Source organism: Stylophora pistillata, chromosome 11 (assembly GCF_964205215.1).
Source record: "Stylophora pistillata chromosome 11, jaStyPist1.2, whole genome shotgun sequence".
Taxonomy (NCBI): domain Eukaryota; kingdom Metazoa; phylum Cnidaria; class Anthozoa; order Scleractinia; family Pocilloporidae; genus Stylophora; species Stylophora pistillata.
In genome coordinates, this window is record NC_142529.1 from 14,269,640 (window position 1) to 14,293,300 (window position 23,661).

Sequence of the window (23,661 nt, forward strand, 5' to 3'; positions counted from 1 at the left end):
TTTCAAAGTACAAACTGTTTAAGTGGAATTTTGAATCCCTCCCTTATAGCCGTAGGACCTATTGTATGTTTAATTTTTTTTCAATAATCACCCGCTGCGCGGATGACCAGCCGTGATCGTCCAGTGGTTTGGACACTGCCTTGTGGCCGCAGTAATTCAGGTTCGAATCCTGGTCTCAGCATGTTGCAGTCCTTGTTGTTTTGCGACCGATTTTGTTTTCTTCTGTCACTTGAACGGCTGACCTCAACGCCTCGTCGAAATTTGCACTTCCTCATTCATAAAGCAGTGCACAGTTTTCATGACTTGTCTGTGTACTTTTTCACGCTTGATACGATTATTCTACCTCAGACATTGCAAGTATATCCTTAATTTACGCCTAGCTAGAGGTAAGAGGGAATTGAAAACAGCGGTCTCGGAAAACCTTTCGGATTTTTCTGTTGTCGATAAAGTTGAACTTGTTCATCGAACAGATGATTTCAGCCTCATAGAAAACTCGGTTAATGATCGCAAACCTATTGACATATTGAACCAAGACGCATAATGCAGCGGAAGTAATACAGGACTACTGGCTGCGCAAAGAAATGTAAACTGTATTTATGACAGCTGAGAAGGTCCAGCTTTTTTGGCCTTGCCACGTTTTGACTTTTTCGAGCTTCTCTCTTAAATCACACCTGTCCATGTAATTCAGAGTACTCTCTATTGATTTCGTTATTGAAAAACAAAAACAAAACGGAAAAAAAACACGATCTTCAGGAGATAAGGGGCTATTAGTGGAATCAAGTTAAATACAAACGTGTACATAAACCTGTATTAAGCGGTACCGTATTAAGCTTTGACGCTGTTTCAAGTGGTTGGTTTTCAGAATCACAAAAGTTTTTCCCCTAAAATATTGTAATTGTCACCTCCATTAGACGATTGTGGAAACCCTTCACCAACTCCCAAAGGCCTGTCTGAATTTTTCTTCATCAGTATAACAGTATTGAACGGTCTCTCAAAGCGGATCCACTCAAATAAATCTAAGAATAATTTTTTTAGTAAAATCCAAGCTATGTTGATCTCCCGAAATCAATACCAGCAGAATTTTTAAGTGAATTTCAGTTCTTTAACTAAATGGTCAATTATGTCATAAAACTGCGTTTTTTATCGTTTTCTGTGTTTCTTTTTTGGTCTGTTTTAATTATTATTGTTTTTTTTTTCCATTTTTCTTTATTTATATTATACCCTTTTTTCTTCGAGGAAGATGATATTTTAGGCGATTTACGAGTCAGCAAATTCCTATTCAGTGATCAGGAATCGGAAGAGAAGGAGATTGAATGTTAGAACGCACACGTTTCATTTCGAATCGGTGTAGATTTTAAAATATGTTATGATCGATTATCCCTTTATAAAAAGCGTAACCCAGTTACCAAATTTGATCCAACTTTCTCTAATAACCAAATGAAAGCAGCAATTTATTAACCTTGGCCGTGTTTTCACGAGTGAATTTTCATGTCGCAAATCTCGTGAAAACAGTTCTTTTTGGGTAAGCGAGTCGGCAAACCCCAAGAGAATTCTCATTGAAGTTAGGCCACCAAACCGGCGCATGGTAAAGCCGCTTGTGTCAGTATAAAAAAAGAAACAAATATAATTACCATTTATAATTGTCGAGGAGCTAAAAAGAAACCTTCGGGGAACTAACAAGTAAACCTTTGGTTTATTTGGATCCCTGATTCACAAAGTAACTTTACACCGCGATACTGGTAAAAACGTTTTTAATCAATCAACAAAACTGTAAAATAATTATTTCTAAGAATAACTTGATTTGATTGATTTCTATGAATAAAACTTTGTCTTGTGTTGTCGTGCGTCGAGAAATTTTGTCTTGGTCACTCTTGGCGGTTAAAAGGCTCATAGCTAGGTAATTTAGAAAGACCGGATCACTTCGATTCAAATGCAATTGAGTGTTCGTTTAGTATTAAAAAGGATTTTCACAAATAATGCGCACTTACAAAGTTCTGCGAGATGTAAAGGCTGATGCAATTAAGTGCAACAAGCGGCTACCTGCCAGTTCCTGCTGCCTATAAATTTAGAAATGACGACAGGATTGCCTACTACAAGCCAGCAATATCATATTTTGAAAGACAGATGTCTATGACAGGTTGGCCAGTGAAAACATATAAATAAACTCCACTTTTGGGACAGTAAACTTCCTAGAGTTGAAGATATGGGTGTCCGGTTAAGTCTTCTTGGCATATCGGCACTGCTTCGACTGGCGACTGTTGTAACAGAAGCTCCCAGATCGACAGGTCTGTATGACGATTAATTTCTGGGTGAATGTTTCACGAACATCAAGTTTACTTTGAAAGAGAGAAAGTACACAACACTCCAACAGAGTTTTATTTTCAGTTAGATTAAGCGGCTTAATATAAATGCTAATGAAACGTGAACGATGCAAAACCGTGTATATTTGTTTATCATACCTAACATTCGAATATCTAACTGCTTATTTCCGCTAACTAAATGAGAAATAAGCACCGTAATGAAAAAAAAAAAAATTATCTCGATCGCTGCCAAAGATACTACTCTTTCGTCTGGTCTTGAATGAACCCAAAACATCTGGTTGTGATAAAAGCCGCCTAAACGGTTTTGAGGCTTCTTTCGTTTATCTTAAAAAGGAACTGCAAATTTTTCTGATATACTTTAGCGTGGAATGAAATCACTGCCGCAATGAACGGATTCGTGAGTGACTTCAGTGGTGGGATAAAAGATCAATTAGGATAGATCAAACTCTTCAAATCACTCGTTGACGGTGTATATGATTAAAAAAAAATAGATAGAAAGTGTTCTAATAAATGTTGTCAGTCGTGGTTGTGTAGATTAATGAACATTTAAATGTTTTCGGTCCTTTTGGTTGATAAATGCGGTTTAATTATCTGACGACGTGGATCAATTTATTCAAAGTTGCCGTGAGTTCTTCTGATTGTTCTGTCAGTGTTCATGCGGAACACATTTAAAGTTGCAAGGAAAAATATATCCACGAAACACACTTAACAAACCAGGAAAACTGTTAATATCACTCTTTGAATCAAGACTAAAGGTCACGGTATGAAACTCATTTTGGTCAACGCAACTTTGCGATCCTTCCATGAAGTCCGTCAACAATTAAAATTAACTAAGTTGCAGTAATTTCACTAGCTTTATTAATTAGTTTACGTCGTGAACTATATTTAGGTTACAGGTTACATTTTCCAATATAACAGGACTGCAGTTTGTATTCTTGAGGAGAGATGTTAAAAAGGCAAATAGACGAAAAGGAAAAAGGAGAGAAAATAACTGAAGAGTAGATTGTTAAGGCACGAACAGGATACTCCTTTCGACGCTTGTGACTGACGAAAAAAACAGAATTGGTGACCAAAGTTAGTGTGAACATCGAGAAATTATAACTAACAAGTTGAGATTTTGGGGCAGGTGTTAATGAGCTGATAGGATCATAATGTGACTAAGTTGTTTTCAAGGGGGTCTCCCAAATTACTGAACAAAATTACAGACGCTCCAAACATGAGTTTCAGTCCGTGACTACTAGCCCTCTATTAGTTGTAATGTCACCAAATTGAATACCCACTGATCACATTGTATTTGTTAACTTCCTTTGTCATCTCCATGTTCCCTTCACAGGATCTGATATTAGAGATACAACGAAGTGGACAGTTGTTGAATTTGATAAAAGAAATGTATCCTTACCCTGTGCGGTAGACACGAGTGGCTTGCCCTTGTTACATGTTGGGTGGTACATGTGCAGGATCCAGATGATACAAGAGTGCAGAAGTGGTTCGGAAAAGCGCAAGATTGCTCACATCGAAAACAAGTCGAATGTCTCCATTGTCCGTCCGGATGAATTTGACTTGACTCTTAATGGCTCTTTAATTATACTTCGGATTCTTTCTAAGTACAACAAAATGATCTTCCTCTGCAAAGGAAAAGTTCGGTTTCATAGGCACCATGAAAACTTTACAATCCTTCATTTAGGTACGATTTTGCTTAATATATAAAACTATTCATCATTATGGATATAAAGCTAATACAGGTATTGTCTTCATTATAAAACAGCCACACTAGGGGTGGGTCCAGGTACTTTTGCAAAGAGAAGGGGGCAAGTTGGGGGGGAAAGGTTGGGGGGGGGGGAATGGAGGCTAAACTTTGGTTATAAAACGCACAAATTTTCCGTTCTCTTCCCATCAACACGCGATTTGCGCGCCAAATATCATATCAATATAAAAGTTTCTCTGTTCAGAATCGTACTGTTGTAATCTAATACTAATAATCCGAACTTTTACTCAGTTTTCCCCAGTACCTCACGACCATCACTGCGTCCAACAACCCCAGGTAAGTCTACTGTTGTTACTTGGTAACGATTAACGCCTGCCTTCCTCCTTTTGTATATATATTTAACAATTATTCGCCAAAGGCGAGGTGAATATCGTCGAATAATCCCCGAGACGAAGTCGAGGGGATTATTCGACAATATTCACCGAACTTGAGGCGAATAATTATTTTAGTATAATTTCAGAGCTGAGCAACAGAGAAATTTCTAAAATCATAACATTTTAGTAACATTTATTAACATTTTAGTTTAACCGCGCGGAGCGGTTTATATAGCGTCATATGAGGAACCGCTCGACCAATCAGATTGCTGGAAACTCTTTGTTCAGGTCTGAAATTATACTAAATATATATATATATAGGAATTAAACTTGGTGTCCGTAAAACAGTGCTCGATATAAATAGTAGAGCGGGTATAATGTGTGGTAGGCGAAAAAATCAACTACATAGACATCCATACAGACCTGTTTCGTGGTTGCCCACTCATCAGGGGATTTTAACGGCATAATAATGCGGTACCATCGCTTATATACTAAATTCTAATTAACATGGTTTATGCAGTGTGAAAAGTGTCAAGTCAGCTGTTGCGTAGGAGGGCTTTGTTTCTGTGTCGGCAGGAAGAGACGAGTTCGTTACGCTTGTTGAGTGTTGATAGGTCTGGGTGGCAGATGATCAGGAATTTCTCTTTAAGGCATAGGTTGCATCGTTTGCTTGAGCTGTTGTAGGGCAGGTGGGAAGATAGGATGCGCCTGGTGATGGAATAATCGATGTTGTTGTCTTTAAGTGTCCAGATGTGTTTGCTGAATTCTGTGGAGTTGCGGTGTTTTGCGTGTCGGAATGATGAGGTGTGGTTGTTGTAGCGCGACTTAAAGTCGTTTGCAGTGAGCCCGATGTATGTATCTGTCGTGCTGTTGTCTTTACACATAATAGTAGCTTGGTATATGACAGATTGTTGGAGGCAGTTTCCCTCTAAAGGACATGAGTTTTTCTGTCGGCAGTTGCATTTCTTGTTGTTGTTTGCGGTAGAGGTGTCGGTTGTGGTGGTGGCGTTAGTCTTTACGTGGGAGGTGAGGATTCTTTTGTTGTGGTTGTCGATGATTTGTTTTGTATTGTCCATGCAGCTGTAACTAATTTTGATTGTGTTTCTGTTGAAAATTCTGCGGAGCTTATGGTCTTTGGGGAAGTGTTTGTCAATCAGCGCGAGGAATTTATGTCCGATGTTAGTGCTAGTGTTCTTGGTGAAAGGCGGGTTGTACCAGAGGATGTTGTTGCGTTGGCGGTTCTTGCGCCTTTGTGTGTGCGTTGGTTCGTAGTGGAGTATGTAGCTGTAACCACTGGTGTTTAATGCTTTCTGGTAGGCGGGAGTGGCTTGGTCGAAGGAGGTTTTGTCGGAAGATAAGCGTCTGTTGGTGCTGGCGGGGATGTTTTTCGTGGTGGACGGTGGATGGTTGCTTTAGCGGTGAACGTATTGTAGTGTGGTATTAGGTTTGGTATATGGCTGGTAGGTGTTTTGGCTGAGGTTAAAGGTGACGTCCAGGAAGTTGATTACTTGTTTGTTAGCTTCTATGGTGATGCGGAGTCCGTTAGCGTTAAAAATGCGGCATATCTCTTTTTTGATATTTTCAGTGTCCCTGGGTGGGGCGTCGGTTGTGGCAAGTCCGTCGTCTCGGTATAGGCCGATGTTTATGTTGAGATTCTGTAGCTGGGACAGGAGGAAGTTTCCGACAAGTTCACAGGTTTCGGCGCCGTCGAAGCTGCCCATGGTTACGTCAAATGTAGTGTTGCTTTTTTTTTTTGCCAGGGTTGCTGTTTCTGGATTAAAATCGAGCTTTTGGCATGAATAATAACGTTCCTTTCGTCGGCGGTGATGATGTCAAAATCAGATGCGAAGTTGAGTGCTTTGTTTAGGAGGTCTAGGCTGATGGACGGGTAGAATTCTTCTATGTCGAAGCAGATGAAGTTAGAGTTGTATTTGTTGTCTATAGATCGAAACCAGTTGATAACGGCTGAGGTGTTTTTCCATAGGTTGATGTTGCTTTTTCTCGCGATGTTGGTGTTGATGCGGTCGAGGATCTGTTTGCTCACTTTGCCTATTTCGGGTTTCGTCGGGTTGATCAGGCGGCATGTCGGTTTGTTTGAGAAGTTCGGTTTGTGGTCTTTAAGTGTTATGAATGCGTCTTTGTTGGCTGTAGTGTCTACCCTGTCATCGATTTGTAGTTTTGTCGCGATGTCTTTACTTATTTTATGGATTGCATGGGTTGTTGTAGGGAGGGCTTTCTTGTAGGATTTTGTTACGTTTTTTTCTAGGAGATCGTTGTATTCTGCGAGTTCAAGTTTGTAGAAGTTAGTGGTTTTGTCTGCTGGGACCAGTAACTTGGGTTCGTTCTTGATGCGGTTGGTGTCTTCTTTTAGTTTGTTGAGGAATGGGCTGTTCACCTACTTGAATTTTACAGACTGTATTATCTTGAGCTTGTCGTCCTCAAAGTCCTTTAGTTCTTCGATCGGTGGAGGATTCTTGGTCGATTTGAAGCCGTAGTTCTCTTTGGATGTAGGTGAGGTGTTAGGATTTAGGAAGAAGTAGGCCTTCCAGCGCATTCTGTTCAAAAATTGGCTGTTTTTTTTTCGATGAGACGTTGTAAATAGTCGTTGCGCGATGGTAACGGAATATTCTTGGTAGAGTAACTAAGGTTGAATTTTTCCATGTTGCGGGTTGCCGTAGAGTGCTCAACAAAAACTTGTAGCGGTGTAAAGGGATTAAACTTGGTGTCCGTGAAACAGTACTCGATACAAATAGTAGAGCGGGTATAATGTGTGGTAGGCGAAAAAAACAACTACACATACATCCCTACAGACCTGTTTCGTGGTTGCCCACTCATCAGGGGATTTTAATGGCATAATAATGCGGTACCATCGCTTATATACTAATTGCTAATTAACATGGTTTATGCAGTATGAAAAGTGTCACACTGCATAAACCATGTTAATAAACTGCATTAACCATGTTGACTGCATAAACCATGCATAAACCACTGCATAAACCATGTTAACCATAAACTTTTCACACTGCATAAACCATGTTAATTAGCAATTAGAATAAAAGCGATGGTACCGCATTATTCTGCTATTAAAATCCCCTGATGAGTGGGCAACCACGAAACAGGTCTGTAGGGATGTATATGTAGTTGTTTTTTTCGCCTACCACACATTATATATGTAGACAACAATCTGTCCGATAACCACTTGGCAAGTGAATTAGTGGAAAACAGGAGTTTTTTAAACGAATCACAATCAAGGAAATTGTAGTTTTCATGATTATACCCTTAATAATTTTTTTCCTTACTCAGATATTCCAATTGCTACAGGTCCATCATCTTCAGGTATGTTACTTAGCAATGTTAGACATTTGTCTTCTTTTGAAAGGCCTAATCCAGGACCTTAAGTCGCCGTAACTTTGGGCCACTTAAGACGACTCAAGAAAAATTGATAATTAACAAAGCATTGCTTCTTTAGGCGATTTTAGGCGACTTAAGGCGATTTAAGTGGTTATACTCAAGTTGGCAACAGTCTCTCCGCAAACCTATCCACATAAGTCATCATTGTCTAAAATATCCAGATTTCAAAACCATTTTAGCTAAAAATGCTTAGACAGAATTACCGCAACAGTTATTGTTCAATCACATGAATAAACTTAAAGCTAGTGAATAAATAGCCAGGAAATAATTTTATACCTAGAGTAATAAAAAAAACAACATCAAACAAACCTACAAAAAAATATGCACTTAGTGACATAAATTTTAAATCTAAGAAAGGAACCATGATTTACACAAAACTATCAAAAAATTTTCCACATAATTCATAAAAATTATGTAAGATTATTTACATGATTAATTATTTCACAACACTTCACAAATTATAAAAATGCTAAACTTGTCTCACATTTTTTTCGGCACTTGTACAATGTACTGTCAATTTTGGCGTGGAAGTGGGTTGGTCCTTTTCAGGGACCTAACCAATTTGATGTTCTCCTTCCTCAGTAAGACAAAACAATCCAATACCATATTGAGAACTATATGCTAAGGTCCCTCGTAAGAAGACTTCCCTTCTAGTCTCTCCAACTACTTTTCCTGGCTCCAGAAAAATTTTGACTTCTCATTTATAAAGAGTCGAATCTTTTTAGAAGACCTTTTCACTACCGTTTATCGGATCACCTGGACCTCCCAAGCATTTACTTGTTTCAACTCTGCAACGTTTAACCCAAAAGATGAAATAAGTTTTATGTAACGCCCTCTGATCGTACGATTGGAATGGGGTGAATAGGGTCAATGAAAAAGAGTGGAGGCCCTATAACATTGCCTAACCAATAGCTACTTCAGGCAAAATACATATAGGGCGACTAAAAGCGACTTAAGGGGACTTATAGCAATTTAAGGCGACTTAATGTCCCAGATTAGGGGTTTTTGTAGACGTGCGTTTATAGTTTTTCTTTCATTTCAATACTATCTGTGTGGTCATCAAAACATTGACCAATTATGGCCTTTTCGAAATTGGAAAGTTAGTAACTGCTTTGTCACATTCAAAGGCGATGAATTGTTCTCATAACAATCGAGTATTGATCGCAACGTTTTGACTGCTATACTAGTCTTCGTCAAGCGACAAAGTCGAAAGTTTGTTACATTTCAATTACGTCGCCTGACGAAAACCAGCAGTATAGCAGTCGAAACGCCGCGATCAATGCACGAGTGATTAGCCTGATTCTTCACCGACCCTCTTCAACATATTATTCAGCATAATGCTCAAGCGAGCTACTGTGGACTTGGATGTTGACGAAAGGGTGTACATCAGGTACCGTCTGGATTGTAGTCTCTTCAATCTACGGCGACTCCGTGCACACACAAAGACCCAGGAGAGGATGATACGAGATCTTCTCTTCGCGGACGACGCTGCCCTTGTTGCCCATACTGAGCGAGCTCTTCGGCGCATTACGTCATGCTTTGCAGATGGCTCGCGGCTGTTTGGCCTCGAGGTCAACCTCAAGAAGACAGAGGTCCTTCACCAGCCCGCCCTCAAGTAGAATACCACCCTCCCCACATCAGCATAGGCGACACAGAATTGAAATCAACCCAGCAGTTCACCTACTTGGGTTGCACCATCTCATCCGACGCCAAGATGGACAAGGAAGTAGACAACAGACTGGCAAAGGCCAATAGCTCCTTCGGCAGACTATACAAACGAGTCTGGAACAAAAAGAACCTGAAAAGCAAAACAAAGATCCGCGTCTACAGGGCTGTTGTTCTCACCACCCTTCTCTACGGCTCTGAGACATGGGTCACTTACCGCAACCATATCCGCCTCCTCGAGCGCTTCCAACAGCGCTGCCTGTGCACCATCCTCAATATCCACTGGTGTGATTCAACACCAATGTCGAAGTCCTGGAGCAGGCCGAGATTCCCAGCATTGAAGCCACGATCCCGAAGCACCAGCTCCGATGGGGTGGTCATGTTTCCCAAATGGAAGACCACCGCCTACCTAAGATTGTCATGTACGGTGAACTCTCAACTGGACATCGTGGGAGAGGGCCTCCAAAGAAGAGATTCAAGGGCAGCCTATAGAAGTCACTCAGCACCTGCAACATTGACCACAAAGAGTGGTCTGACCTGGCCACAGACCATGGTACCTGACACCACACAATCAACCAAGCCACCGCTCAATTTGAGGAGGATAGACGTGAGATACTTAAAGACAAGCGACAGAGGAGGAAGGCCCGCCCCGCCTCCACCATCACTCCGGACATCACCCTTCTCTGCAGATACTGCCCGCGGATCTGCCTTTCCCGCATCGGTCTGGTCAGCCACGAACGCGCCTGCAGCCGCCGTCAACGTGGACAACCTTCCTAATCTTCGTTCTCCAAGTCAAGCCAAGAACATGAGGCAAATGATTAAACGTTCATTTATCTACAAAACCGCGATGAAGAAAAATATTTTCTATAACAATGCTAAAGTTGTATGCAAAACCTCCCATGATCAACTGTTGATAACTTATGTTTTTTTTGTCTGTTTTGTTATTGACTTTCTCATCGATCGTTCGTCTCTCTGTGTAACACAGACAGTGTAACATCTTACTACAACAACATTGTAAGGGCGTGTCATGTAACTTATAACTTACAACATACTTAATATGACTTTTTACACAGGCATCCCAGGCTTTGCGCGATCACCTCCCCCAGGTATGTACACGGTTGTTTCTTGACGAGGATCATTGTTTGGGCTTTGGCTAAAATTTCTATTGTTTGTGGTCTCGGTTTCCTGTCTGCTAAAAGGCGATGAAACATTATTTATTCCAAGATATGACAGATTTAGGAAAGGTACATAGCCGTGAGCACTCGGAAAGTAAACTGTTGGTGTCATTGTTTTATTTTTCTATTTTCATGTTAATATGGACTGTGCCTGGTGATTTCTGAGATCTGCAGCATTACAGAGTGCATTTATAATAATTTATGACTGAAAAGAAATAAATGATCTGTTCAGTTTTAGGTGGAAGCAAGGAAGAAGTGGATTTTGCGACAGCATTCCATAAAGTCCTCCCTTTAAACATTTTTTTGTTTGTGTTACTGGCTATTGCTGTTGTGATAATAATTTTTTTGGTTATTAAGATCCAGAGGCATGGAGAAGATAATCTTAATGATGCCCCAGACCGTGGAATTCCCATGCAGCCCTCCACAAACGACGAATTTAATCCACCAAACCGGGGTAGTATAGAAATTCTTGCGCAATAAATCTTAACATGTGTTGGCCCTGCTCAAGACAAGGAAGGAAAGCCAGTACAGTTTTTTTTGCAGACTCACTCGGCTGCGCAAAACGTTTTACCACTGTGATGACGAAATTCATTGTTGATAAAACTACAGACTACGCTAAACCACTATCCAATTGGTAATTTTTCTTTGCAATAGCAAAAGACACATTTGAAGAAACAAAACAAAACAAAAAAAGAAACAAAACTACGAGATACAAAACAAATGAACAAATAGTTTTGTCTTTTGTTAGTATTTTGTTAATTTGGAATTATTCATATTGTACATTCGGGGCACATTTTGTGCTCTAGAGCACAAAAGGTGATGTTATAACTAACCGGTGGGGTTGTAAAAAAATACTAATTACGTTCTAATTCGCTTCGCTCAAAGGAACGTAAATTATTTTACCCTTAAACTCCCGTAATATAAACAGATCACACGGGAAATATGGTAGGATGCGCAAGCGGGTCCAAAACACAGTTTATTATAAGATAGAAATTAGAAAGTTATCATTATTGTTATTTATTTAATTTATCTCCTTTTTTTTTTTTTTTACAATTCTTTAGATACTACTGTATGCAGAAACTAATATACGCTCGACGATATGTTATAAACCTAAATAATTGGTTTCATGTAACTTGTTTTGAAGGCTTTCTTCAACATACATATCCTTGGCAGAATCAGATTTCCACCTACCATGTATTTTAAGAAGTCTCTGGAATCGAGTTCCCACTTTTACGTACCGCAGATGTAATATCACCGGATCTTGAACTATGAAGACTATAATCATTAGGGTTGTAGCCCAACTGACTTAAGATATTCCTTAAGATATCTCTAAAAGTAGTATAAGAAATCTTTCCACTTCTCAGGGTATAGGTAGAACTACTACGGTGAAAAACAAGGGGTCTAAATAAAGGGAGGGGACTACTCAAGTCAATGCCAGATAAATCTACGTAACGTTGTAAAACACCAACAGGACAGTCAGTTAGACCTGGATGCACTAATAAAGACGAAATTCCCTTCCCCATAAACATCTGCCTTACTACGAGGTACGATGATTCGTATATAATCGCTGTGAAATTCAATATGGTTAGGAGCAATATTGCATAATTCATCATAACGAAAATATCCTGCGAAAGCTAAAGTGCATAACGCAGCGATACGAAGACTCTTTAAATTGGCATCTTTCTTGTTATGAATATCTAAAATACTCCTTATGATGTCTGTGGTAATAGGCTTCTTTTTCGTAACTGGCTGTGACTTCTGGCGTTTAGCAGCTTCGATGATATTCCTGCAAAATTCACTATCTAAAGGATTACGATCTAAACTAGGGACAAAAGAATGTAACCATTTAAGGGCCTCATGGGCTAACATTACTGAGGAACTAGAAGCGCAAGACCGCTGAACTTCAAATAGATATAGAGACACAACTCTAAGAGGAAAAGGTAACTGCATGTTGAAATGTCTACTTTTAGACCAGTCCAAAAACTTTCTGATAACACGAATGTAAGCTTTAGCAGTTGTATCCGCCCTGGACCTCAACATAACTTCTAGAACCTCGTAAACGTTGATTGAAGAAAATTGCTGAAAGCTTTTCCAGGAATTACTTGATAGCATTATCTAGAAAGACAAGAACAAAGCATAAATACTAAAAGAACAAAGAAGAACAAAAGAAAAAAACGTCCTTTAGTAACGTTTCAAAACTCAATCGTTGTTTGGGCCAGAGCCACGTAAGACGATAGACTATCGTATGGGCCAGAGCCGCGTAAGACGATAGACTATCGTATGGGCCAGAGCCGCGTAAGACGATAGACTATCGTATGGGCCAGAGCCGCGTAAGACGATAGACTATCGTATGGGCCAGAGCCCCGTAAGACGATAGACTATCGTATGGGCCAGAGCCGCGTAAGACGATAGACTATCGTATGGGCCAGAGCCGCGTAAGACGATAGACTATCGTATGGGCCAGAGCCGCGTAAGACGATAGACTATCGTATGGGCCAGAGCCCCGTAAGACGATAGACTATCGTATGGGCCAGAGCCGCGTAAGACGATAGACTATCGTATGGGCCAGAGCCGCGTAAGATGATAGACTATCGTATGGGCCAGAGCCGCGTAAGACGATAGACTATCGTATGGGCCAGAGCCGCGTAAGACGATAGACTATCGTATGGGCCAGAGCCGCGTAAGACGATAGACTATCGTATGGGCCAGAGCCGCGTAAGACGATAGACTATCGTATGGGCCAGAGCCGCGTAAGACGATGGACTATCGTATGGGCAAGAGCCGCGTAAGACGATGGACTATCGTATGGGCCAGAACCGCGTAAGACGATGGACTATCGTATGGGCCAGAGCCGCGTAAGACGATAGACTATCGTATGGGCCAGAGCCGCGTAAGACGATGGACTATCGTATGGGCCAGAGCCGCGTAAGACGATAGACTATCGTATGGGCCAGAGCCGCGTAAGACGATAGACTATCGTATGGGCCAGAGCCACGTAAATGAACAACCATAGATTGGGCCAGCGCCACACATATCAACTATACTCCGTTTAAGACAGCGCCACATGAAATGATAGGCTATAAATAAGCCAGTGCTTCAGAGATGAACAGTACACTGCCTTGGCCAGCGCAACTAAATGTAAATAATCTTTAGGCTAGTGGACACTCCGTCCAATGAATTACTCAATAAATTCCAATCTAAAGGCAATAATGAATAAAGGCTGATAGTTTCGAAAGAAACTGTTTGGGGCTGCGTCGGTGGGAGTAACGAAATAATTTGGATATATCAACAAAGTTGAAATGGTAAATTGGCCACCGTAATGATTACAAAAGCTGACGTTTCGAACGTTAGCCCTTCGTCGGAGCGAATGGGCTAACGCTCGAAACGTCAGCTTTTGTAATCATTACGGTGGCCAATTTACCATTTCAACTTTGTTGATATATCCAAATTAAAGGCAGTAATATTTCCTGTGAAAAGATCAGACTCTAAGAGCGAATTAAGGTTTCTTCCGTGGGTTAGAACCTCATTCCCGATATGAACACTGTGAGCCACAAGATAACGACTATACTTGTGTGCAATTAAAGGCCAGAAATGAGCCGAAGGCCAAAGAGGTATAACAAGCGTACCAACGGCCTGCTTGGATTTAAGATAATGCAAAACGTGTGGGATGATACCAACTGGAGGGACTACTAAACAATTTTCTCCCCGAAGAGATTGAAAGAAAAAATCAACCCCCGAGGTGTTGGGGTTCCAAAACCTGGAAAATACTGGGGAGCTTGTGATTATAATAATTAGCAAAGCAATCTACACTATGCGGGCCCCATAGGCCATCAAGAAAAAGAAAAAAATCTTTAGTAATTTGCCAATCGTCAGTGTCAATTAAACGACTTATATAATCAGCTTGTTGATTCGAAGTGCGAGGGATCTTTTGCACTTCTAAATGAATTCCCGATCGAATACAAATATCAAAAATCCTTCGGGCTATTTTATGCAAATCTAATTTCATGCTGCCCACTTCAACAATCTTAGCAGCTACTTGGCTATCTGTAAACCACTTAACGTGTGATCCTTCCAATGCTGAGGCAAATGATCCTAATGAAAACTCAATAACGGACAACTCCCTCCAAGTTGAACTTTGACTTCTCTCGTTCTCTGACCACAGTTTGTGGCACACAAAATCATTGTTAAAGTCAATGATTGCTCCACCTCCAGTAGCACTGGCATCCGAATAAACAGAATAACTTGGATCTTTACTTACAACGCAATACCTAGTGTTGATATTAACCATATTTTACGTATGATGCACGATCCTTGCAGTAGAGAGCGCTATTTATGCAATAGTGAAAATCAGACCTGAAAAAAATCAGGCCTGAACGGAAGTCGAACCACTGACCTCTGCGATACTAGTGCAGCGCTCTACCAATTGAGCTAACAAGCCAACTGGGAGCAGGGCGTTAAGTTGATTCGTAATAAACCCGCAATGATAAATCAGATATGATGAACATATGAAGCTCATATATATTGAACTGTCTCTAACCGCAGTTCAATATATATGAACTTTATATGTTCATCATATCTGATTTATCATTACGGGTTTATTACGAATCAACTTAACGGCCTGCTCCCAGTTGGCTTGTTAGCTCAATTGGTAGAGCGCTGCACTAGTATCGCAGAGGTCAGTGGTTCGAATCCCGTTCAGGCCTGATTTTTTTCAGGTCTGATTTTCGCTATTGCATAATTAGCGCTCTGTACAGCGAGGATCGTGCATCATACGTATCTATAACCGCAGTTGAATACATATGAACTTCATATGTTCATCATGTCTAACCATATTTTCTTTCCAAAAATACAGTTCTTCCTTGCAGTAATCGTCGAGAAGGGATATAGAATCCCAATTATCCCTGCACAAGGTGGACAAGACACAATGTCTGGTCATTATCCTGCCAATGCTACCAACTACGGGGCCGGTAGAGATAATTTGACCTGTGAAGGAGGCCAACTCTCTAGCAGACACTTTGAAGCCGGCTTCGATGATATGATCAATTGTATTGATGATCTTAAGAATTCTTCTTTCTACAATTTTTAAAGTACCTATAGCTAGTGCGGAATTCCAGGCTGAACCCAGCCAGTCCAATACTTGGGTGGGTTCCCATACCGATTTGTCTTCATTGACAACAAAACCCGCGTTACACAAATCCGCCCTTACGGCCAGGGCCTTAATGCGACAACTTTCGCTATCCTGAACAATCGCCCAACCGTCTTCCAAGAAGATAGCTAAACAAAGACCCTGTATTTTCCAATACATTTCTAAAGGTTTCAAAACCTTTGTGAAAACATAAGGGGCAGAGGAAAGACCGAACGGGAGCACAGTAAAAACATAAAATACTTCATTGATGGAATTAGGCGCCCGCCATGAAAACCCCAGAAAAGTTTGGTGCTCAGTTGTGCAATGTCGATATGATGGTAACCGCTTTTAAATCGAAGGAAAACATGTAAGCGTCTTTCGCAAAATAAGACAGCAATTTTCCAGTCCTCGTACTTAACACTTTGCTTAAATAAGGACTTATTGACGTGGCGCAAATCGAGAATTAATCTCTTCTTACCGCCTGGCTGTATAGAAACTGACAAAGGATTTACAACAAAAGGCTGCTCATAAACCATACGCACCCGATCGGAATTGAGAAGCTCAAGAACAGCTTGGTCCACGAAATCAGGATGAAGTCGAGCTGACTTATTATTCTTAAGCTTTACGGCCAACGAAAAGTGACGAACGGCAGCCTGTAGCCGTTTTCAATAATAGACAAAATAAAATCCGGAGCACCTATAGATCTCCAGAACGCTAAACTATTCTTCAAATTACCCTTAACACTTAATGAATGTCCGCTTTCAAGTTCGTAATTCTGAGCAATTTTTGATCTACCTGCGCCAAGACATCTTCATAGCTTTGGCTGAATTGGTTGGCCTGCGGTTGGCTTGTTGTAGGAGATTCCAGGGAATGACTTGTAGCTAGAGGGCTGGTAACTTCCCGGCTGGGTAAGGGATCGACGGTCCTTAGCCCAGTGTCCAAAATTGCCGCATTTGAAACAGCGGAAGAAGTCGCCAGAAGTGTCTCTACGGCCTGAAAGATAAAGGAAATGGCGAAAACTGTGGTAAAAGGGAGGTGGGGAGGGGGGGGGGGGCGTAAACCAGAAAGATGAATAAACTGTATGGAACCGCAAGCGTGAATGGGACTCAAGAGACAGCGAAGAGTATAAGTACCAATAGCTGGCCAATCAGGAGATACATGTAAGACAGAATGCACAATAGTGGGTGCGGCAGGTGTGAAACGAAAACAACTGCAACTAATTACTTGGAATAACAGCAGAAAATACATCAGGTGATGATGTTGCAAAAAATTACAAGTAGCACAGGTTATTTCATAGAATGTGTACAGCCGCCCCCGCCCTCCAAAAATCGGGAAGGACCTGAATCCTTCCCGATGTTCTCTTGGAAGGTAGGGGCGGCTGTACACAGGGTATTTATTTGAGAGCGTATTGAATTTGTATTTTTTCAAAGCTGTTTGCATTTGAGTTTTGTCAAAAATGCAATAATGTTTATGGAAGAGTATAATGAATTTGTGATGAAGTTTATGAGGGAATGTAAATAAACGAAATTTTTACTGAAGAGAATACGGCAAAATAATTTCTTTGCAATTGTGCTGTATCTTTACTACGTGTATCTGTTTGCTTCCTATGCCTTTTTTTAATTTGAAAATCTGTAATTTGAGCGTTACTATCAATGAAAAGTAGTGTTAAGACCGAAGGTGATATGGGTGTCTCTAAAACACAGACCTCTAAAACGCAGAATCCGGAATTTATTTGATGGAAGTGAGATCTGCGTTTTTAAGGTCTGCATTTTCCAGGTCTGCGGTCTGCGGTTTGCGTTTTCGAGGTCTGTATTTTCGAGACACCTGTGGGGATAAAGCAAGCTGAAGACGCCAGATCAAAATATCAAACTGGAAATCTCAAAAAAGTCTCAGGAAACTGGTTTAAAATCTTCAGCTTTTCGTTTACCCATAATCGACTCATGAAAGAACGGTTTTGGACGTTAAAGCCATTAAGCAATTATTAGCAGTCAATGGTGAGTTAAGATATAGACTGTCGCGGGCATAAATAGTCTAAATAAGTTTATCGTGGCTAATTACAAGTACTGTTTACAGGAGTCGCTCTTAAGTAAGAATATGAACCGTTCTTTATAACGTTACACAGAACTCACAATAAACCCTACAAAACTTTCTTTTAAACTCGATATATTTTGTCGCGTCCGAAACATAGAACTCATTCGCAAGTGTCCCAAAACTAAATTTACTATATTTTTTCGTCTTACGCCTCTTCAGGCTGCTGAAACTTCTCTCTGTAGCACACGTGAGGAGGTTCTTGAAGGCTACATAAATCCCAGGGTAAAATTTTGGTTTAGCTAAGTCCAGCGTTTCCACCAAGGTCTGCGGGATGCCTTCTTCAACCGACAGCCACTTATTACGCCATTATCGCGTTTGAACTGATCGAGGGACACATGCATGTCTTCGCCATAGTGGTCATAGGTGTCCTCGAGGCCCTTTTCTGAAGGTTTCCTTAAATTCGAACCTGACATTTAGAATAAATGTAACACAAATATAAAATGCAAATGTGACGGTATCATCACAAGAACAAGCGAGTACTCGGGATCAGCTGTTGTGCCTGAAAGCCCGGTAAGGGTTTCAGTAACAGCTCGTTGACTTCCGACACAAGATGACCTCTTCCAATAAGCGGAAGGAGTATCCGCCTCAACGTTTTCACGGTGTTGTTGCCTCACAATCTTTTAGGGATGCTTGGATTTATGTTGTACAAAGCAGTTGTTTGTTTCCCTGGGTAGCAGCGCATCCTAGACATCACCATCATCCCTCTCCGCCTTAAGGACTGATGAACAGATTTTCGCCTCCTTGGACGCTTGAACAAGGTCCAATTTAGAGCACTTAATAACAGATATGAGCAGTTCAGTCACGGTTAATGGCATCGCATCGAATCCAACACAAAATTTTTAGGAAACTATAGCTTGGCTTTTCGGTTGTTTCTTGAACGAGTCGTGGCCCTGTCGTTCTTTCATTGCCGATGGTAAGATAATCATTTGTGATCGATGTTTTGACCATTATAAGCCTGAAAATCTAGCTTGTTATCTGCTCGCTATTTTCCCGCCTTTTCTCTAAATATATAAATCAAGATTCGTTCAGACCAACGAATCACGTCGCTCTCCTGGAAACCGACACTCGGAGTGGGAAAAAAGCAGTCCCTTATTTGTATGAATTGGGCCAAACTGTTTCTTTTTAAAACAATAATTTTTGTTTTGCTTTTTGTTATTTTTCACTTTTTTCTTTCATATTTTACTTTCGACTTTTAAGTACGCATGTGCGTACCGTGCGTACAGGTAGCTACGCCCCTGCTGGGAAGAGGTAGTTATGAGGTGCGAGTAAATGTCATCAGTGACTTTTAGTTCTATAGACCTGAGGTGAAGGGTTTCCTGAGATAAAGAGTTTGAATCATTATTGAAATGACTATAGACAACTTTGTCATACAAGCAAGTGACTTAAGTTTGACACTTTACTTCTTTAACTTTCGTTAAATTACCGTTTATCAAAAACTGTAAAACCTCCTCAAGAATTGAAAAAACGAAAAAGAAAAACACACACACAAACATGCAAACTTAAAACGCCAACATCAATCTTGAAAGTCTTGTTTTCCGTAGTAAAGTTTTGTGATTTCTACTCTTCTAGATCATGTGTGTAGCTCATATCACGTATTCAGCACTTCTGAGTATTTTTTTGCAATCGATATATATTCTACAAGATTGTAATTTACCACACGGGTAGTGTGCGATGTTTTTATTACTTATCAAGAACAAGTCTCTGTAAGAATCAAACATCTTGGAAAATGAAAATTTTCAACCCCCCCTTTAAATTTTGCATCCAATTAGGGACTCAGGGGGGGTGTGCACAAAAATGCCCTTTTTAAAGGTTACAGCAGTCCTGCTGCCATGGTATCAACGGCTGCTTGTTCAAGGCATGGGGCCTCATTTTCATGCAAAAACATCTCAAAAAAGAGTAAAACACACCTAACGTTCTCAACGACGAACGTCTCAGACAAATGAAACGCGCATGGCTTGAAAAGACGAGAAATGGACATTTTTCGATATCTCAGCAGATCTCTGCGCATACTGAAGTAAAAACAACCAAAAGCAATGGAAAAGATGAGGAAAACTTTGATTGGACGCTCGTAAACGCTGAGAATCTTAGAGCATAAATCGAAACTTGTCAGCGTTAGTAAGATGTAAAACCCAGTTGCAACATTAGCAATTTGTACGACTCGCCCGAAAACAATCATAAAGTGGAGATTTTGAACAACTCAGTATTCCCTCAGTACAGCAAATGGAACAGAACTCAAACAAGCAGCCGTTGTTCCCATGGCAACAAGAGTGCTGCAACCTTTAACACGGTATTTTTCTGCATCCCCGAGTGCCTACCTGCCTGCAAAATTTGAAGTGAAGTTGAAAATTTTCATTTCCCAAGATGTTTGATTCTTAGACAACTAAACGCCGAGCACGTTTATTGAATACTGCGTTACAATTTGCTCTCTCCTTATGTGCGTGTACATTTACTACATGTACATAGATTTAAATTTTCCAAGTTCAGTAGTGTCAGTTCCAACAGGTACTCGTAAAATTTTATCTTCGTTTGTTTGATTTTCTTTATTGTGGGTGTGTCTGCTTTCAAAGTTTTGTTTATTTTCGTCATTTTGATGACTGTCTCTGTTGTCTGAACGGCTGAATGATCAATAAGATGTGTCATCATCCACTCACTCCGTACAGAGCTTTGGTGTAGAAAAGTAGCACCGATATTCTTTAGATATGACACATTGGATGAATATTTTTATGTACAGTTTTATAGTAGCACAACAAGGGTTGCAAAGAAAGTCACCAAAACAGCGTAAAAACGGCCGTAAATGATAAAGCGACACGTTATTTTCTTCGCTTTATCATTCTTTTTAATCTATCTCTCTTTTAACGGCCCACACTTGCGCTTAAAATTAAAATGTTACGGTACTCCTGTTAATTAATGACCTTTAGACCCCAAAATTAGACACTGTACGATTGGGATGCCTGTGGCAGCACCAACCTTGGTAAATTCTACGTAGAATCGCATAGCTTACAGTAAACACGCGCTCTGATTGGTCAATACGTCAACCGGAAGAGAGGGTATTTAGCGTGGAATCGCACTAACGCATAAAGCGATATCGCTGACGTGAGTCGCGAGCAAAAATTATTGTTACGAACGTAAAAACGTAAATACAACTAGTGCTACGAAAATATGAACAAATATGAACAAATTTATAGAAAACGAATGTCTTCCAAATTTTGAATTGAAATTGAAATTTTTAGAAAATTGGAGGAAACCACTCACGCTCAAAAGTACGAGAAAACGCATAGAAAAAAATTCAAAATGCCAGAGACGAGGGAAGAAAGCCAAACGGCAGTTCTTGCCGAGGAAAACCAAACAAGCGTTACGAAAGAAAACCAAAACAGGTATCAATGCCGAGAAAGGTCAAGCATCTTTTCCGGAAATCCAAACCATTGTAGCCTATACAGACGACGAACTAGCCTCTTTTAGATACAACATGGTTTCAAAAAACACTAGACGGCAAATTCTCAAATTCGAGTGGTCGCAAAACAGTCATCTAAGCGCTCCGTGATGATCTCGACCCAGTGGAGATATCAGAGTTCACTGGCCACTCCAATCCGGAATCCATATCCAGCTACAGCCATAATCCTCTGGAAAAACAGCGGCGAATGTCGAATAAGTTGGCCGGTTTCAACCCACGCCAAGCACGACAACTACCAACGGCTATTCAAGTCATGCTTTACGGGAGATTGTTCTCAATAGCTCAGCCACGCCAAGCAACACAGCAGCTACTAGTGACCTTGACAGCAATACCAGTCGTTCTAGTTACCTGATGGCAGGAGCAGTTGGCGGAATGTTTAGTGGAGTAACTTTTAATAATTCTCCAGTAAATATTTCCATAGACTTTCAGTCCAGCATTGACACCAACGAGCGACTCCCTGCGATGAAAGAAAAACAGTTAAAATTGTGACTTTTAACTGAACTGTTTTTCGCCAGAGTTTACCGAGAAATTCCAGTCTTAATCATTAAATTTGAATACACTTTTTTTTACAACTGTAAAGCACTTACCGGTTTTTTGTAGATCTTGCTTTGATACCGGAACGCTTGAAATTTTCATTTCGCTTGAGGATTTGACCATTCAGTTGTTGATTGTCGGCGCCACATTTTGCCAAGTTGAGTGGTAGCAGGCAAATCTCTGTCTTAAATAACTCCGTATTGTGTACTTTTAGTTTTTTGCTGAAGATTGTAAATGTGAGGCACCGCTTTCTCCAGGCATATGGTATTTCGAGGACTGGACTGGACTGGACTGGACTGGACTGGACTGGACTGGACTGGACTAGTAAAACGCGGACTAGTAAAGCGCGGACTAGTAAAGCGCGGACTAGTAAAACGCGGACTAGTAAAGCGCGGACTAGTAAAACGCGGACTAGTAAAACGCGGACTAGTAAAATGCGGACTAGTAAAACGCGGACTAGTAAAACGCGGACTAGTAAAACTAGTAAAACGCGGACTAGTAAAACGCGGACTTAACAACAACAAAAAATAATTCCATACGAAGGCGATCACAAGACTTAATGGCGAGCCAATTCAGTGAGTGACAATCCCTTTTTAACCTTTAAGCTACAAATGGGTTTGACATGCGCCAGATACAAACGATTTTATAAGCATTTGAAGAAACAGCAGTACTGGTGTGACAAACACACACGAGTTAACTGATCAGGCGACGATTTTCTCGTAAAGAGAAAAACAGAGATCTTACGGAAAGTATTTTTTGTTTCCAACAACGATTAATCTTCGAAGATTTACCTCTGTTCCGTTTTAAAATGTGTCACAGAAGGTCAAATTGTAAGTGAATGCAAATAGGTGTTTTGGAGTTGTCAGTCTGCTTGTTTGTTTTCTGTAATGAGGTGTGTAAATCGGTGTTTCTTCCACCGAAAAGCTGAAGTCAATGAGATTCTTTCTACCTAGACACAAGGGGATTTAATGCGACTTTTATTCATCGAATTCCTGCGTTTCTGCCGTGAAATTTACGGCGAAATAAACAATTTTTAATATAAGAGAAAAATCGAGTTTCCTGATGAGAAATTTACGACGAAAGTGTATTTTAAATTTTGAACTGCTGCTGAATAAAATTCTTTCTTTGTAAGCCTAAACTTATAAAATCGTTTGTATCTGGCGCATGTCAAACCCATTTGTAGCTTAAAGGTTAAAAGGGGATTGTCACTCACTGAATTGGCTCGCCATTAAGTCTTGTGATCGCCTTCGTATGGAATTATTTTTTGTTGTTGTTAAGTCCGCGTTTTACTAGTCCGCGTTTTACTAGTCCGCGTTTTACTAGTCCGCGTTTTACTAGTCCGCGTTTTACTAGTCCGCGTTTTACTAGTCCACGTTTTACTAGTCCGCGCTTTACTAGTCCGCGTTTTACTAGTCCAGTCCAGTCCAGTCCTCGAAATACCATATACCCTTCTCCGCGAGTTTGAAATAAAAGTGGTTTTCATTCTAAAAATATCTTGTTCCCTCTATTCGCTAGATATTGACACCTGACTTTGAAAGGGTTTCCATTGTTTGCGCACTGGCGTGGCGCACAAAAATACAAAACATCTGGTTTCGCCCAGTGATTTGGTGGCTTTAGCTATGTGATTCAAGAAAAATCACGAGGTACAATTAAAATTGTCGACGGTTCAAACGTGAGCGACTTACCTTGCTTTCCATTCCCATAACAATGACAGTTCTGACAGTTGACTTTAAAACGGCTTTCTTAAGGGCGCGCGTACGGAATAAAAACAAATAATAACATTGTCGTTTTAATTTCTTGTTTTCTTAT

At 40.5% G+C, this 23,661-nt stretch overlaps 1 protein-coding gene, 1 long non-coding RNA gene and 3 pseudogenes across 2 annotated transcripts; 2 read left to right on the top strand and 3 right to left on the bottom strand.

Moving 5' to 3' along the window:
* Positions 1-1,734: 1,734 nt before the first annotated feature.
* On the bottom strand, positions 1,735-7,266 carry LOC148720172 (uncharacterized). The gene is made up of 3 exons (XR_015993134.1): positions 4,824-7,266; positions 3,721-3,946; positions 1,735-3,365 (listed from the first exon to the last, which is right to left on the bottom strand). It is a non-coding gene; the product is annotated as an uncharacterized LOC148720172 (long non-coding RNA).
* On the top strand, positions 2,151-11,826 carry LOC111327198 (uncharacterized). Its single transcript, XM_022931317.2, has 6 exons — positions 2,151-2,285; positions 3,655-4,005; positions 4,318-4,362; positions 7,704-7,736; positions 10,550-10,582; positions 10,884-11,826. Exons 1-6 carry the CDS (start codon positions 2,204-2,206, stop codon positions 11,129-11,131), a joined length of 792 nt encoding a protein of 263 aa, XP_022787052.2. The 5' UTR covers positions 2,151-2,203; the 3' UTR covers positions 11,132-11,826.
* Positions 7,748-10,542, top strand: LOC148720173 (uncharacterized; annotated as a pseudogene).
* Positions 11,827-13,635: 1,809 nt separating the features above from the next.
* On the bottom strand, positions 13,636-16,035 carry LOC148720174 (uncharacterized; annotated as a pseudogene).
* A 552-nt stretch (positions 16,036-16,587) lies between these two features.
* On the bottom strand, positions 16,588-18,733 carry LOC148720175 (uncharacterized; annotated as a pseudogene).
* Positions 18,734-23,661: the final 4,928 nt, after the last annotated feature.

Coding starts and splice junctions, on each gene's coding strand:
- LOC111327198 (XM_022931317.2), top strand. CDS start 2,204: ATGGGTGTCCGGTTAAGTCTTCTTGGCATATCGGCACTGCTTCGACTG. Junction 4,363..7,703: donor ACTGCGTCCAACAACCCCAG/GTAAGTCTACTG, acceptor TTCCTTACTCAG/ATATTCCAATTGCTACAGGT. Junction 10,583..10,883: donor TGCGCGATCACCTCCCCCAG/GTATGTACACGG, acceptor TGATCTGTTCAG/TTTTAGGTGGAAGCAAGGAA.